The sequence below is a fragment of the Colobus angolensis genome, unplaced genomic scaffold (assembly GCF_000951035.1).
Source record: "Colobus angolensis palliatus isolate OR3802 unplaced genomic scaffold, Cang.pa_1.0 Scaffold34, whole genome shotgun sequence".
NCBI lineage: Eukaryota > Metazoa > Chordata > Mammalia > Primates > Cercopithecidae > Colobus > Colobus angolensis.
Genome location: NW_012116710.1, coordinates 3,427,930 through 3,445,225, shown reverse-complemented (window position 1 = coordinate 3,445,225; position 17,296 = coordinate 3,427,930). Strand labels below are relative to the sequence as shown.

Here is a 17,296-nt window from a genome sequence, read left to right as displayed (position 1 = left end):
GATCTCATCCTCTATGCCTGAGACTCAGATCTCACTTCATAAAGCCCAGAATTCTCATGACTGTTTCTTGTGTAGACCTTGCCTAGTAGAAACTAAGTACCTTTGAATGGCTCATTTCAAATGCTTCCCTTCGTGTATGTGGGTAGGAATACAAACTGCTATGAACATACACATATATGTATGTATATATCTATATACATGAGTGTGCACGTAAACTTCTTGATAGGAAAAATAGGACTTTGTTAATTCTATTTTATCCTGAGGGCAAAGCCCTTTACTTTTCACTTACACCTTTCTGTACTCTTTCAATTATAAAATGACTGTGTATTACTTTTATTTAAAGAGTTAATGAAAAGTCGGCTGGGCGTGGTGGTTCATGCCTGTAATCCAGCACTTTGGGAGGCTGAAGTGGGCGGATCACGAGGTCAGGAGATCAGGATCATCCTAGCTAACATGGTGAAACCCTGTCTCTATGAAAAATACAAAAAATTAGCTGGGCGTGGTGGCAGGCGCCTGCAGTCCCAGCTACTTGGGAGACTGAGGCAGGAGAATGGTGTGAACACAGGAGGCAGAGCTTGCAGTGAGCAGAGATAGCGCCGCTGCATTCCAGCCTGGGCGACAGAGTGAGACTCCATCTCAAAAAAAAAAAAGTTAACAAAAAGTATTAACGAAGAGTATGTAATGACATGGGAAATTGACTAAGTGAAAAGAATAGACATGGGATATATAGTATGCTTAGGAAAAATATTTGAAATAAATTAAATATTAATATATTTCCAAATTTTATTAAAAATAAAATGTGCCTTAAAATAGTAGATAAATAATCTGGGTGCAGTGGCTCATGCCTGCAATGCCAGCACTTTGGGAGACCGAGGCAGGTGGATCATCTGAGGTCAGGAGCTTGAGACCAGACTGGCCAACATGGTGAAACCCTGTCTCTACTAAAAATGCAAAAATTAGCTGGGTGTGGTAGTACATTCCTGTAATCCCAGCCACTAGGGAGGCTGAGGCAGGAGAGTCGCTTGAACCTGGGTGGAGGAAAACCCAGTTGTAGTGAGTGGAGATCATGCCACTGCAAGACAGAATGAGATTCCATTTCAAAAAATAAAATAAAATAAAATGAAGTAAAATAAAATACAAGAGAAATAATATCAACTGTTTTTCCAAACTGGTTTTCAAAATTTAATATTTTTCTTCTGGCAAGCCTCTTATATACTGGAATCTCATCCTTTTTTGCTGAATTAATCAAAGATACCAGAGAGTCAGGGATTAATTTAGGAAGTAGATTTGGTCAAGATATTAAACCATGCCAGGTAGTATATTTTTGTTCTATTACACATAATATCGGCCGGGCACGGTGGCTCATGCCTGTAATCCCAGCACTTTGGGAGGCCGAGGCAGGCGGATCACTAGAGGTCAGGAGTTCGAGACTAGCCTGACCAATATAACGAAACCCCCGTCTCTACTAAAAATACAAAAATTAGCCGAGTGTGGTGGCATGTGCCTGTAATCCCAGCTACTCAGGAGGCTGAGACAGGAGAATCCCTTAAACCCAGGAGGTGGAGGTTGCAGTGAGCTGAGATCGTGCCATTGCACTCCTGCCTGGGCAACAAGAGCGAGACTTTGGCTCAAAAACAAAAAAAACAAAAAACAAACAACAACAATAAAAAGCCATAATATCAAGTAGTTTTTTTAAAGCGAATCACAACTGGACCCTGGACTTACAGCTCCAAAGGTAAACTATGGGTATTGTGATCTATTTGCACCCTAGGCATTTAAAGGCCGGTATTCCACATGATGTAATGGTAGAGAGTGTAGGGTCTGAGCCAGCATGCCTGGTTCACAGTCCTGTCTCCATCTTTTGCTAGCCACGTGACCTCAGGCAAATGAGAAAACCTCTCAGTGCTTTGGTTTCCTCATTTGTAAAATGGTCCTTACTTCCCTGAATTGTTGTAAGGATTGAATAAATATGCATGAAGTGCTTAGAATACTGCCTGGCACACAGCAAATACTAAATAAATGTTTGCTGTTCTTATGACTACTGCACTATGCGCCTGATTTCAGAAACATTCTCCTTTCAACTGGACAACAAAAGATCGTGCTCTTTATAATACATTGTGCAGTTATACACAGTTTACCACTATCCCCCGATGGGTTTTTCACAGAGGATATACTGTAGAGTACATATAAAAAGCTCACCTGAAGTCCACTTCAATAGGAAAAATTGCCACTTAAAAAATTTTTTTGTACAGAGAGATGAAAGTAAAACTTTCTTCTACTCATGAGAGGCTATTGAAAGTAAAGTTTAGATTGGGCGTGGTGGCTTATGCCTATAATCCCAGTGCTTTGGGGGACCAAGGCGAGAAGATCACTTGAGGTCAGGAATCTGAAACCAGCCAGCCTGGGCAACATAACAAGACCTCATCTCTACAAAAAAATTTTAAAAATTAGCAGGGCATGTTGGTGTGCCCCTGTAGTCCTGGCTACTCAGGGGGCTGAGGTGGGAGAATCACTTGAGCCCAACTGTAAAATGGCTATGTATTACTTTTATGAAGTAGCATGATCATAGCTTACTAACTGCAGTTAGAAGCTGCAGTGAGCTATGATCATGCAACTGCACTCCAGTCTGGGTGACAGAGTGAGGCCCTGTCTCACAAAAAAAAAAAAAAAAAGGAAGGAAAAAAAAAGAAAAAAGTCAGGGAAAAAAAAAAAAAAAAAAAGGAAGGAAAAAAAAAGAAAAAAGTCACACTCAGTAAAAAATCTGGCTTTTGGAACTGGTTAGTCAGATCATGTACTTGCAGGGCCAAAAATACAACAAATTGCTAAATAACTAAATTTATTTCTATGTTGTGTGTTCGGTTCAGATTGCATTCTTAATCACAACCAACTACCTCACAAAGGTATCTGAAGGGAAGCCATCAGAGGAATCCACACAAGAGAGTAGGTGGAGGTCAGTAGGTATTCCTTAATTGCTGATATCACGAAAGCAATTCAAAGTAGTATCTTACTGTTGGTAGGGCAGGAGCATGATTTGACCAGAAACACTCAGTAGTTCCTTCTCTACGTCAAGTAAGCATTGTCTTAAGCAAAGTCATACATGCCATTACTTACAGGAACCAAAGATTAGATTGGCCTCTAATCTTCCTTTCTGGAAAGGAAAGAAAGAGACAAAGAAAAGAAAAAGGAGAAGAGGGCATTTGACTGGAAAAACTATATTGTTGAGGGAAGAAAGAGAAGATCCTGGGTTACTCATAACTTTCGTACTGCAAACTTATGATACTCTTTCTTGGTACAGCGTTTTGCACGTGTAGAGGTGATTCATGGCATTATGCCATTGGCACTTAAAGTGACAAAGAATGCAGACTAATAAGGAAATCCAAAATTCTTTTGGCCATCTCACCATCATCCCACCCTCTTTCATAGAGGATCAAAAGACAAATCTTACCTCCACTGAGAATAATGACAGCAATAAATATTGCCAAGTCGCTGTCATCTAATTCCAGTGCATTGAACTTCACAGCAAACTCAAACTTGGGCTCCATAAAGTCACCAAAAGGCTTTCGCAGGCTCTTTAGAAACTCCCTTGTCATGAAGCCTTGGCCCTCGGATATGAGAACCCCATCTTTATTCATCAAGGACGCCAGCATTGTGTAAATGATCTCATGGACTCCATATTTGAGGAGAGTTACTTGGTCATTCAAGTCAAGATTTACGAAACCAGGAATGCTTTTGGCATACTCTGTGATCTCCTGCACAGCCTCCACGGAGCGAAACTGGCAGCCCTGAAAGATGCGGATGGCCACCTCTTTGCTCTGCTCCTGCAGCGGGGTGATGTGTTTGAACTTGATTTTATCTTCTCCCATCATTAAGGAATTCATGTCATAGATAACGAATGGCTGCAAATAAAACAGGGAAAACATGGGTGACTTGGAGATTTCTAACTTAGTGAATGCCATCCCAGTTCAGAAAACTGTTTCTTTATGTAAACTTGCTTTGCTAACTAAAATCTTTAAAGCTGAAGATGCTTAATAATGAGAAAATACTCTCAAGTTCTTTTATTCATCTTAATTATCTTCTGGGACCAAACATATTTCACCAATTTTGGTCTTCTTTCCCTTTAATTTACACTATAACACTTTACCTATGACTGGCTAAGAATCCCAATTTCTTTTGTTTGGGGAGTCTTCACTGTTGATTTTTATATTTATTTGTTTATTTATTTTGTTTGCTTTTGAGACAGAGTCTTGCTCTGCTGTCCAGCCTGAATTACAGTGGCACAATCAGGGTTCACTGCAACCTCCACTTCCCAGGTTCAAGCAATTCTCATGCCTCATCCTCCTGGGTAGCTGGGATTACAGGCACACACTGCCACACTCGGTTGGTTTTTGTATTTTTAGTAGAGACAGGTTTGCACCATGTCGGCCAGGCTGGTCTTGAACTCCTGGCCTCAAGTGATCTGCCTGCCTTGGCCTCCCAAAGTGCTGGGATTACAGGCGTGAGCCACCCTGCCCAGCCAATTGTTGATTTTTAAAATGATACAAAATCTACTGTTTATCTTGGCTTTCAGTGAAATACACTTTTAACCTTCTTTCAATAAAAAATCATTTCAGCAACTCAGGGTTGAAAATACCCACTTGAACATAAAGCAACTTTACAGGCTTAAAACAATTTTTTTTTCTTATTTTTTTTTCCTTTTCCTTTGTTCTCCCTCATAAGTAATAACTTTTCAGTTTTAGATGAAATCCTCTCAGATCACAAATGAAACTATGTGCACATAAAATATGCTTAACTATTAAAAAATCACTCTGAAAGCAGATTAGAGCTATTAAACCAAGAAAATGTCTATTTCTTTTTTTAATGCTCTGGAAGCCATCTATTTCACAAAGAGCAGATATAGAAGGCCTATAGGCGAATGCTGCAAAAAACAGTTTTGAATTTATACTTTAAAATATCTGTCCTTACAGGTCAATCAATCAATAAAATACATGCCCCAGTTATTCAAGTTTGCAATAGGCTGCTTTCAAAAGTTAAGTCATTTGGTCATGACTCTCTCTCTCTCTCACTTCCCTGTACAGAACTAACCAAAGTTTGTAGTCATTGAGAAATTCTCAAGGCTGCTCTAAGGGACAACATTTTACTTACACCAGATACACTGAAAGACACATAAGGAGTTAAACCTTGAATCCTGTTCAAATACTTGTATACCTGAAAGCACTGGAAGAAGAGCTGAGGGTATCTGCAGTCTAGCTTTGGTTCTGTGGTGAACTATGTGACTTAAGAAAAGTCATTTACTTTTCCTAGGCCTTAAATTTCTCAATCAGGGGTTTCCACCTCTTCTCCAGAGGAAATTCTAGTTGCATTTCTCAGAAGCAGGATGTGTGTGGGGAGTGGGCATATGTGTGGAGAGCTGTGAGTGTGCATGCACAACAAACATGAAGTCTCTGATGGACTAAAAGTAAACATTGTTTTGAGCAGAGATGCTGAGAATTCTCTCCTGAATGGGCACAGAGAAGATGCATGAGTGGCCGTGGCAGCCGGCTTCAAGATGTATTGGTTGGAGATTCTATTCATATCTATGGAACTCTATGATTTTCATTAAAAGATTAAGTTTGTTTTACACTGGAGGAAGTAACACCAACATTAAGGACTCTCAGATGTTAAATATATTTCCAAACTTGTACGTCACATCAACACCCTTCACTGGAGTTATTCTGGAAGTTTTTACTTTTGTTACAAAAAAATTCACTTCAACTGTACTACTTACCAAACTCCAAAGGGGGACAGATGTGAGAACCCCAGAACAGGTTTACCTGGTGGCTCTAATTTTTCAAGGGACCAAACTGTCCGTACCATATTTCTTAAACATTTCGCTTGGGTGGTTTTTTTCCTTTTTCTTTTTTTCTTTTCAGGATTAATATTATTAATGGGAGAAATAAAAGGGGGGCAGAGCAAGTAACATCAATGAAAATTTACTGTATTTTTCCAGAACGTCAGGTTCTAATTATGAGAAAAATTTGAATGGATAATGATGCTTTCACAGAACCTAGAGAAAACGTGTTTCTTTGTCCTACAGGCACTTTATAGTGTATTATAATTTATATTAATGAAATACTGACTTTCTAAAAAAAAATTATTTCATTTTTTGAGATGAGGTCTTGCTATGTTGCCCGGGCTGGTCTTGAACTCCTGGGTTCAAACAATCGTCCTGCTTTGGCCTCTCTAAGTGTGTGCTAGGATTACAGGTGTGAGCCACCACAACTAGCCTTTATTGGCTTTCTTTAATGTCATGAGAAAATGATGGTCTGGACACCTGAAAAGACCAACTGCACATGCAGGAGTACAAATAACATGAATACAAAATCATCGCCTTTTCACATGTGGAAAGACTGTACCCAGAACTGCCCACTTCAACTTTCAGACGAGCTTCTGCTCAACCATTTGGCTTCTTGGCACAGAACATATGCATGAAATTCTTTCACCTCCATGTAAGTGATTTATCTGGAACTATGCCCTGATAAATCACCCTTGTCACTCTTCCCCTTTACTTCCCCTGTCCCCTCATATAAAGCTCCAGGTTCCTGTTTTCGAAACTCTGTAATAGTTGAACACAGGGCACAAAATCCTGCTAATTTTCTCTCCCAATTTAACAACAATGTGACTTTAACCCCTTGGCAGTTGATGTTGGTCAGGATTTCCTGGCAGTAAATACTCAAGGACAGAGAGAGGAATCAGCACCCCACCATCATGCCAAACCATTTCAGTTTTTTTTTTTTTTTTTTTTGCTCCTGTTGCCCAGGCTGGAGTGCAATGGCGCGATCTAGGCTCACTACAACCTCCACCTCCCGGGTTCAAGCGATTCTCCTCAGCCTCCAGAGTAGCTGGGATTACAGGCACCCACCACCACGGCAGGCTATTTTTTTTTTTTTTTTTTTAGTAGAGACGGGGTTTCGCCATGTTGGCCAGGCTGGTCTTGAACTCCTGGCCTCAGGTGATCCACCCACCTTGGCCTCACAAAGTGATGGGATTACAGGCATGAGCCACTGCGCCAGGCTCCATTTCAGCTTTTTCAGTCCTTTCTGCATTCTGAAGAAGAGGTGAACTAGCAGAGAATTCTGGGTGTTGACATGCAAATGAACACCAGTTGTTTTTTTTTTTTTCTAGTCATATCTGATTATACTGTTTCCACTGCATTTCTGAAGGCTGCATAGATTCTTTCTCTATCAAACTGCAAGAGAGATCCCTGGGTGGGCGTGGTCTGCCTTTCTTTGCAACCAATTCACCAATTCTTAGATTGCAGACAGTTCACTTAGGCGTTACTTTCATATTTCATAGGGAACCTCTTTACCTTCAAACCTAGAGAGAAGATCGTGGCCAGCCTGCTTCATGGAGAGAGAACCTTTTAAAACCCTGGTCAAATTTGGTCTGCATAATTTTATCTTGAATCATTAATTTAACATGACATTTGGTACAATGTGGTACAATGTTCCATACAAAATGTACTGCACTTCCACGGCCGTGTTTTTGCATTTTTTACAAAGCAAAGTGGAGTCCTTACACTTTCCATCAGCTTGGACAGTATTATCCAAAGATTGCCATTATAGCAGCCGTATCATTCTCAAATTTTGTCTTAATGATTTAACACTTCTAGTTTGGGGCTAATAGTGTATTTATCTTCAGACCCTACATCAAATGGCTGGGTAAGCGTCCCTCCTTAACAGGAAGGAAAGCTTAATTACAACTAGGACATGATGGGGTGAATTCAGGTTTTGTGGTGCATAAAATGTACACAGTAGTGGGGCCTCTCTAAGGAAGGCATTACAAATTATGAGAATAAAATTGCTTGGGCCCTTCCCCAAGCACTGGAAGGAGCTCTGCACAAGCGAAGGGCCCCATGAAGCTTCATTAGCTTCATAGCGAATCTGTCACTGGTCATTGTGTGCTTGTGCTTTTCATATACTGGACAGACCAGAACAGAAAAAGAAAGCTGCACTTGAACCCAGTGTTTTTCCAGGAAAGCAAAAAGATTTCTGTTAGGAGAAATCAATTTTTTGAGGGATACATCAAATATAATTAATTTTGATATATTTAAATTTTCAATATTTTGGCACATTTTGAGTTTCAATTTTGACATATTTTGATTTTCAAAAATATATTTTGATTTTCAGAATGGGATTAAAAGTAGTTTTATATAGATTAGTAAATTCAATTATGGCACGCTTCCTACGTAGAATACAAAGACAATGGGGGAAATGGGATTAATGATGAAAATACAGTAATTAATTTTTTTAACCTTTTTGAATGGAGAAATAGAACAGTACTGTTCCTAAGAAATCCAATAACATCAGCATTTTAACATGAGTTATGAAAGGTATTATACATAAATGCTCTATGTTTATAATACTTTTGAGTAACAAAATAGCAAGCTAAGGAATTTTCATAAACATGAAAATCACTCAAAAAGCACAGGGTATTCTGGGTGACTTTTCTAATTTGGCAGATTGAATGAGTGTAGTCAACCCCTCTACCCTCTCTCAAACAATCACTTGAGGTAACCCTGTCAGAGTAAAAACTGGCTTGGAAAAATGTGGGCCTCATCGAGTGTGGCTTTCCTGATGTTCCTAGTTTTACCAGGGCAAAATACTGAATTCTTAGGGCTCATCTTCTTCATTTTGTTTCCTTCTTCTTTTTTATACATCTGACTTTCATCACGGTTCTCCTTGGTTAGCTACAATCCAAAACTCATTGGTTTGGTTTCCTCAGCCTCTTTTTGGTTTCTGCCCGTTGTTCCTGTTTCCCTCTTGTTGAGAACCATGAGCTTTATAGGACATAAGGGGTCTTCAGAAATAATCTGCCCCATCATTCTCTGACTAATGAATAAACGGAAGCCAGAGACATTCCAAAGTCAAAGTGCCATTTATAGCAAACCAGGAACTAGAACCTAAGCCCTGATTCTGGGTTGAGAACTTTTCCCTTTCCATTGCTTTCTATAGGACTTCCTCACTTTTTTTTTTCCTTTTAAAATGATTATTCTAGGATGAACTGGAGATTTTAAACTAACGCTCTTACATGCTGGGGTCTTGGGGCAATGCCTTTTGAATGACTGTTTCCTAGAGGTGCTGGTGGAGTGCTGTGTGTGATAGAAGTGAAGTTTGAAAGCTGTCAAACATATTCTGCTTTCCTGCAGGGTTTGGAGATTTAAGACAAACAAATGAAAACTTAACATGAAGAATGATTCACACTGTAATGAACTAGCACATAACCACAGCTCTTAAAAAAATCAATTGCCAGCCAAAGAGTTATTCAGCAGGCAAGCAAGGGTACTGGCCAACTGAGTCCAACCATTGGAAAAAAAATCCAAGTGCTTTTCTTTTTAACTCTAAAAATATTATTTTTAACTTATTCTCTGAAAGAAACTGGTTCAGATCTTTTATATCTTTAGCTATTCTTGACAGTCCTGGCAATAGAAGAATTTATTTTATTAATATTGATAGATCAATGAATGATCCCAGAAGCCTAACTTCTCCAGCAGCCCCAGAAACGAATTGGCACTATTATCCTGATTTTATTTCTACTGGGGTCCCTAAGCCCCTTTCTCTGAGGATTCTGCCTGATGTCTTTCCTTTGGGGAGCAAATTCCAGCTCACTCGGGCTTTTCCAGAGATAAAGGGAAAAGAGCCCACATGTTGTTTAGCTGTAAGTGTAGGATTTAACAGGACAGATACCTTTCCAATAGCTTTGAGTCACTGGGTTTGATGGCCATTGTAAATTTCAGAATGCACAAACTTAAATGGGTAAGGAAATGTTTTCATACAAGTTTACATTTCCATATTGATTTTATTCTTCACTAGTTTCATATTTCACACACTATTTAGAAAGACCATTTTTTCCAATGGCACCAGTTTGCTCTTAGAATTATAAAAACAGTGACTCTACATGTACCTACCATAAACAATGTGATGCTTTGGAACCCAAAGTCCAATATAGCACAAATAAAGAGTTTTATTCTTTATTTGCAGATAGAGTGCAGCCAGAGCTTCGCCATCTCTTAGATAGGGGGTGAAAAGTTGGCAGGCACATCAAGCGTTTTTCTATTTATTGTTTTATGACAAACCATGGCACTGAAAATGGTTTTTGAAAACCACTGTTTATTTTCACCAACAAACATTGGATCATGTGACAATGATACACCCAGTGTGATCATCACACCAGGGTAATAGTCAAACACTGGGCACTTCCAAAGTCCATTCAGTTATCAAACTGCCTTCATGAAACAGAGCACCTAGTTCTGGCATATGCATGGTTTTCAGAGTGCAGAAAGACCTCTTAAATAAGGGGCCTTGGCTGGAGCAAGCCACTGAAAGGGAAATGGGTTGTGGGGACAGTCAGTTCCATCCTACTGAGGATGGTTAAAAGGTCTATTGCTCCTAAAATTTCTTGTCCGGCAATCCATAGCTGACAATTCCATATCCCATCTTTTCCTGGCCCTAAGCCTAAAATTCCCAAGCATATTCTTATTTAGGCAAAACAATGAAAAGTAGGGCATCCTATACCAAGGACGTGATGTTAAAGTTGGTAGAAGGGGAGCAGGGGAATTCAGTTTACCCATTTTGAAAGGTGCAAGTGGCCCTAGGGAATAAGATCCAGGAGAAGGAAGTTTAGATGGGGAGGGGAAGGAGTCCTGGTCTGCCTGGAGGCAAACGCTGAGCAGGCAGCAGGCATTCTACAATGGTGAAATTGAGGAGAATGATACATTTAAAGAATGGCCTCTTGAATCAAGTCATTTCCTTTTCCAAAGGTTCTGGGTAACTGGTAACCCACTATTCTGAGTAGCCTCCCCCAGCCTTGGCCTAACCAACACTAATGACATCAGTCTCAAGCAGGGTGTATAAGAAACGCAAATTGCTCTGCTGCACAGCCATAGCCACTTTTGTATACCTCCCACCCTCTCAAGAGTCCACATTTCTGCAAAACTTTTCCTATCAATGCAAATCTTAACTTTCATGAGTCCTGGCCAAGAGATAACATAACACCCCTGAGAGAGATGCTATCAAATGAATAACATGACCATGTAGATAAAGAACAAATCTCTAGTTGCATTGGAAATCACATTTTTTTTTTTTTCCTTTACCATATTCCTCTCTGAACTGTTTCTTTCCACTAGTGTTTAATTTGATTTTGCAAGATAAGGAGAAGAGAGGGTGCCAAACAACTGTAGTTTAGTTTTGTGTCATCAGTGAACAGATTATTTTAATTTGGCCCAGTCTCTCTTTTTCCAGATCCTGCCTGAATCCAGATCATCAATAATGTGCAGTTTGGTAAGCAAATATTGGGCTAGTTAGAGGCCCTCTGTTGAAAGTCCACAATTTCAAAGGGCATAGGCAACCATGTTTAATTCAATTAAGCAAATATAGTCTGAGTAACTATTAGGGGCAAGACCCAGTCCTAGTTACTGGAAGAAAATGATAAACGTTTGGCCTCTGACTTGAAAAGCCCATAATCAAGCATTTTGTAGCCCTTTCCTTTAAATAACTTAATATCTGTTTATTCCATAAAGAACCTCCTTATTTTTTAACTCAAAGATTTAGAGCCAAGGAGTCAACTGGAGTGAGGTATCTTGAGTGTGTCCTCCGGTGACACAGATAAGAGCACGTTGGACATCAGTAGTGTAATTTTAAGTTCTTGAGCACCGAGGCTTTTTTTTTTTTTCAGTCTTTTGCCTGACTTTCTGGTACTACTAAATTGACAGGATTTCTAATAAGGATTGTAGGTACGAATTGGAGGATGAAAAGAAGGTGAGAAAGCAGTTGATGAAAACTAACGATGGCTGGTGGCTCACACCTGTAATACCAGCTCTTTGGGAGGCTAAGGTGGGAGGACTGCTTGAGCCCAGAGTCCAAGGCCAGCCTGGCCAATATAACAAGGCACTGCTGCCTGGGCAACAGAGCAAGACCCCACCTCAAAAAAAAAAAAAAAAAGAAAACTAACCAAAACTGTAGATAGTTTGCTTTAGGGCTCTTTCCTTTTCAGCAATCCTTTTATTTTTTTCTTTCTGGATATGAATGGTTTATTTTCTGTAGTCCAATCAGCTACGCAGAGGTCTTCATTTGTTTTTGATTTGCTATGGCCAATTTTCTCATTGAACGAATGAGCTTTATGATCACCAGTGTTGTGCAGTCCTGTGCATGTAAAAGCCAGCAGTCCTAGTCAAGGACTTTTGTAATTTGAAAAGAACTGAAACAGCACAAATTTTTTCCAATTGTGAATATATTAGGACAGCAGATAAGGTGAAAAATTCCTACTGTTCTAAAAACTGAGAAAAAACAATCACAGAAAGTTTTCTCAGAGCGAAGCTTTCTCAGTGTGTTATGTCTCCCTGGCTCACTGACAGCAAGCGGGAAAGACTAGCTTCCTAAAGTACTGCGCTGAGAGGCTAGCACGCTACAAATCTTCTGAACTAGAGGCCAGAAAACCTGCATTATAGTCCCAGGTCTTCTACACACTTGCTGTGGGGTCTTAGGGCAAAATGTTTAACCTCTCTGGACTTTATTTTCCTCATCTCTAAAATAAAGAGGATAATAATAGCAGTAGTCAGGTGGCAATGTGACTCGAACCTAATAAATGTGCAAGGTTTTTTTTATACTGTAAAGAATTGAATCCAGGTATATTAATGTTGAGGTATTAAAGACCTATTTGCAAATCGGAAAACTCTTTGTCCTTATCAGTGTATGGCTCTATGCCACAAGTTTCCTTTTTCTATTAACTGATTCTCTTACTAAATGGTTTAGCTAAACAGAAGAACTACCATCTTGAGATAGTCATCAAAATACATGAAAGGTTAATGAGATTTTCCCCACAATATATTTGAATAGGGGAAAAGTTACACATATCCATCAAATAATTGCATAACTCTCTGGGAGGTGTTCACGTGAAAATAAATGAGTGCATACAAGGGCTTTCCATGGTTGGGACAGTGTCTTCTGAGTGTGTTCTGCAGTTCTTACAGCCCTAGGAGCATTGTGCAGACATCAGAATCAAAGCCAAACCCTGTCATTAAAAACTGAGCTACAAGGCCGGGCATGGTGGCTGTGCCTGTAATTCCAGCACTTTGGGAGACTGAGGCGGGCAGATCATGAGGTCAGGAGATCAAGACCATCCTGGCCAACATAGTGAAACCCCATGTTTACTAAAACTACAAAAAAATTAGCTGGGCATGGTGGTGGGCACCTGTAGTCCCAGCTACTCAGGAGGCTGAGGCAGGAGAATTGCTTGAACCAGGGAGGCGGAGGTTGCAGTGAGCCGAGATGGCAATACTGCACTCCAGCCTGGCGACAGAGCGAGACTGTCTCAAACAAATACATAAATAAATAACAAACAACAAAAACAAAAACTGAGGTACAGAGACATGATCTAGGTCATCCAAACTGATGGCAGAATTGGGACTAGAATTCAGGCACAATTTTATTCTATAATTCCATGTTGTTTTCTCAGTTTCCAGTCAGGGAAGAGCTCTGCTGCTTGGAAAACCTAACTTAGTAACAGTTACAACCCATTCTGGGTTTTCTAAATGGTGCTGCTCAATGAGTGAACAGATGTTGGAGAGTCCACTGAAGTGGCCCAGATAGCTCAAAGCCTTGCAGAAGATAAAATTCCATATGTAATAAAAGGACAGAGCTTCTAGTTGCCCCGGAATAATCAAGAATGCTACAAGGAAAGAAAGGTCACCTAATATCTAGAATCTATTTTATGCCCCATGTTGAACTTCCCTAAGAGGTAACTCTAAACCAGCCTGACGAACATGGCGAAACCCCCCTCTACTGAAAACACAAAAATTAGCAGGGCATGGTAGTGCATGCCTATAATCCTAGCTACTCCGGATGCTGAGGCATGATAATCGCTTGAACCTGGGAGGCAGAGGTTGTGGTGAGCTGAGATTGTGCTACTGCATTCCAGCCTGGGTGACAAAGCGAGACGACGTCCCAAAAAAAAAAAAAAAAAAAGGTAACTCTGGTAGTTCTCCTGAAAGGTGAAATAGTGGGATTCAATACATTTTCTAAATCTAGGTCAGGCTGTTCCCAGAGAAAAGCAAGGCTGCTTGAATGAATATTGCTGTGGCCAGTTATTTTGATGCCGAGAAAAGAGATGGATTCTAAAAGAGGGTGATAGGCTGAGGGGGCTTAAGTTCATTCATTAAAGTTAGGATGACCAATACATTCTAACACTATTCTCAAAGACTTCATGGACTTTTCTCCCTCTTCAAAATAATGTTTACTTACGCTATCTGAAAACACTTCCTGTGTTTCAGACTCAGTCTGCAATATGTTAACAGCCAACAGTTGAACAATATTCTGCATGTGCATTCATAGCACAGTAAACCATTTACTCAAAGAAACAGAAACCCAAAACAACTCCCAGCCTCCCCCAATGAAGACAGCAGAAGAGAACTAACTGATTTGTCTGTTGTCTTTCCTGTCAAGATCGCCCTCGCCTTTGCTTTGGTCAGCGGGAAGGACTTTATGTATGAGTCATACAAATGTTTTGCCAGGGCCCGGAGGTCAGCGGACTCTGGGTTCAGCTGGTCGATATCACTGGAGATCTCCGCCAACAGCTTCTCCTTCTCGGCTTGTGGCATCCGCCCAAACCTGATGGCTATAGAGGAAGAGGAACGACAGGATGAATCATTGGATTACTACTGCTCTGAACATACACTGTGCTCTCCCAGCCCTCGTTCCCACACAGTAGAAGCATCTCCTCCTCCACTGCTCTCGAGTTCTGGTTTCTGTCTACCAGTTTGCTCATGTTTTTATAAAAGTAGCACAGACCATCAGTAAAAATTAAACTGTTCACTTTAATTTTTAAAAGTTAATGCATAATCCTGCTGAGAAAGCAAAAGAATTCAAGAGTTTAGCAAAGGGAGGAAAGTATGTCGACTTAAACGTGAAATAATTGAGAACCAACTCCTATTCATCCCTCAAGACCCAATTCAAAGGTCACCTTCTTTGCATCCCCAGCACTTGACCTAAGGTCAGGGCACTAGAAGGATCAACACGTTTCACAAATTAAAATACGAAACTGTGCAGAATTCAAAGTTGTACAGACATAGGCTTTGTTCTCAGGGAGTTTGTATGATCTGTTTGTCTCTGTTAAAAAGAAATACGGATGGTGCTTTATCACATCTTACTAGTCCAGAGAGCAGTTTTACAGAAACCATAGTTATCTCCCGACTCTCCAGAGATACCACTTAATGATGTTTGTCAGAAAGACAAACTGGTGGCCTGTAGGGTGAAGAAGTGTGAAAAAAGGTAATGAAAGAAAGAAAAGCAATGAGGAAAATGTAAGAGGGGTTAGTGGGGACTAGTCTGGGGAAAAAATAAACTGTAACTTTTCAACTCAGATATGTTTTCTTTCCTTCTTACCAATATGTTCAGCAAAATATTAGTTTGAATCATGTTCCTTTGGGGGCACACTTTAGGTTCTATGTTTCCCACAATAAGGGTAACTGGCCATAATGTCCACTGTTCCCCATGCATACATAGCTCTGTTCTTACACTCACGACGTGGTATCACAGCCATGTGTTTTTATGGTGATTGGCTTCACTAGACTATATGCTCCTTGAGCACAGAGACTGTCATATTCATTTACGTCTCTAGCAAGACTCTGTCTCTGCTGAATCCCAGAACAAAGAGATGGCTCTTTTATTTTATTTTATTATTTTGAGATGGAGTCGTGCTCTGTCACCCAGGCTGGAGTGCAGTGGCACAATCCCAGCTCACTGCAACCTCCACCTCCTGGGTTCAAGCGATTCTCCTGCCTCAGCCTCCCGAGTAGGTGGGATTACAAGGGGTGCGCCACCATGCCTGGCTCAGTTTTATATTTTTAGTAGAGACAGGGTTTTACCATGTTGTCTGGGCAGGTCTCAAACTCCTGACCTCAAGTGATTTGCTCACCTCAGCCTCCCAAAGTGTTGGGGTTACAGGCGTGAGCCACCGTGCCCAGCCAGAGATGGTTCTTTTATATGTTATTATGCTAAGGGTAGCATCTCTACCATGAGACATGACAGCACATGACAACTTTCCCATCTGAGTACTCCGTGAAAATTACCTTGGATTTTCCCAAGAAATTGACACGTACCCTTGAGTCTCAAATTCATAAATGCATTTCCATTGACTCTAAATAAATTTTATCGCTGACTAATACAACTACTGTTTTGTAGGGGCCTCCTTAGAGACTAGACTTGGGAGTTAGAGGAGAAGAAAATCTTACCTCTCATTTGGGATTCCTTTAAATTGAATTAGCCTATATTTAGATACTTTCAGTAAATATATCCTTGGTACATGGCCTCTTCATATAGAAACCTTTAAACTGGGAGGTTTTGGTCAAAAATCCTGCTTCCCTACTCACTCTTCCCCATTTTCTTTCTGTGTTGTTTTATGGGGCTGAGGCATGGTTGTTCATATTTTTATCTACTGGTGACCCCAGCCCCTGGTGCTAGGCTTGTCTGGGTCCCTCAGGATATGACCTCATCTCACAGCACTGATCACAGGAATTAATCTATAATGTTTTATTTCCTCCCTTGCCATATAATCTCCACAAAGGCAGGAATCTTGTTCATTATTGTATCCTCAGCACTTAGTACAATTTCTCACACATATTAAGCCCTTGTCTACTGTAATTTGAAATACAATGAAAAGAAACCCCAGATAGCATATTCCTTCAAAATCCTCTGTGAACCTCCTGACCACTTTGCTCAGATAGAATTCCTTATGCAGTTGGCCCTCCATACCTGCACGTTCCACATCTACAGATTCAACCAACTGTGGATTGAAAATATTTGGAAAAAAGAACCAATAAAAAATAATATGGGCTGGGTATGGTGGCTCACACCTGTAATCCCAGCACCTTGGGAGGCTGAAGTGAAAGGATTGCCTAAGGCCCGGAATTTGAGAACAGCCTGGGCAACATAGACAGACCCTGTCTCTACAAAAATAAAAATAAAAATAATTAGCTGGGCATGGTGGAGTGTGCCTCTAATCCCAGTTACTAAGGAGGCTGAGGTGGGAGGATCCCTTGAGTCCAGGAGTTAGAGGCTGCAGTGAGTCATGATACAGCCACTACACTTTAGCCTGGGTGAGAGCAAGACTCTGTCTCTAAAATAAATAAATAAAACAATGATTAAAAAAAAAAAGACAAATAAAAAAATACGGTGTAACAACTTTTTTTTTTTTTTTTTTGAGACAGAGTCTCGCTCTGTCGCCCAGGTGGGAGTGCAGTGGCACAATCCCAGCTCACTGCAACCTC

The 17,296-nt window shown here is 40.4% G+C and overlaps 1 protein-coding gene across 4 annotated transcripts in view; it reads right to left on the bottom strand.

Annotated features, from left to right (window-relative positions):
• The window catches only part of PPARG (peroxisome proliferator-activated receptor gamma), a 153,284-nt gene that overhangs the window by 14,085 nt on the left and 121,903 nt on the right, over nucleotides 1-17,296 (bottom strand). For all 4 annotated transcript variants that reach the window (XM_011952323.1, XM_011952322.1, XM_011952320.1 and 1 more), the window contains one exon: nucleotides 3,446-3,896. In XM_011952323.1, the coding sequence (XP_011807713.1) occupies nucleotides 3,446-3,896 (451 nt within the window). The remainder of the gene's footprint in view (nucleotides 1-3,445; nucleotides 3,897-17,296) is intronic.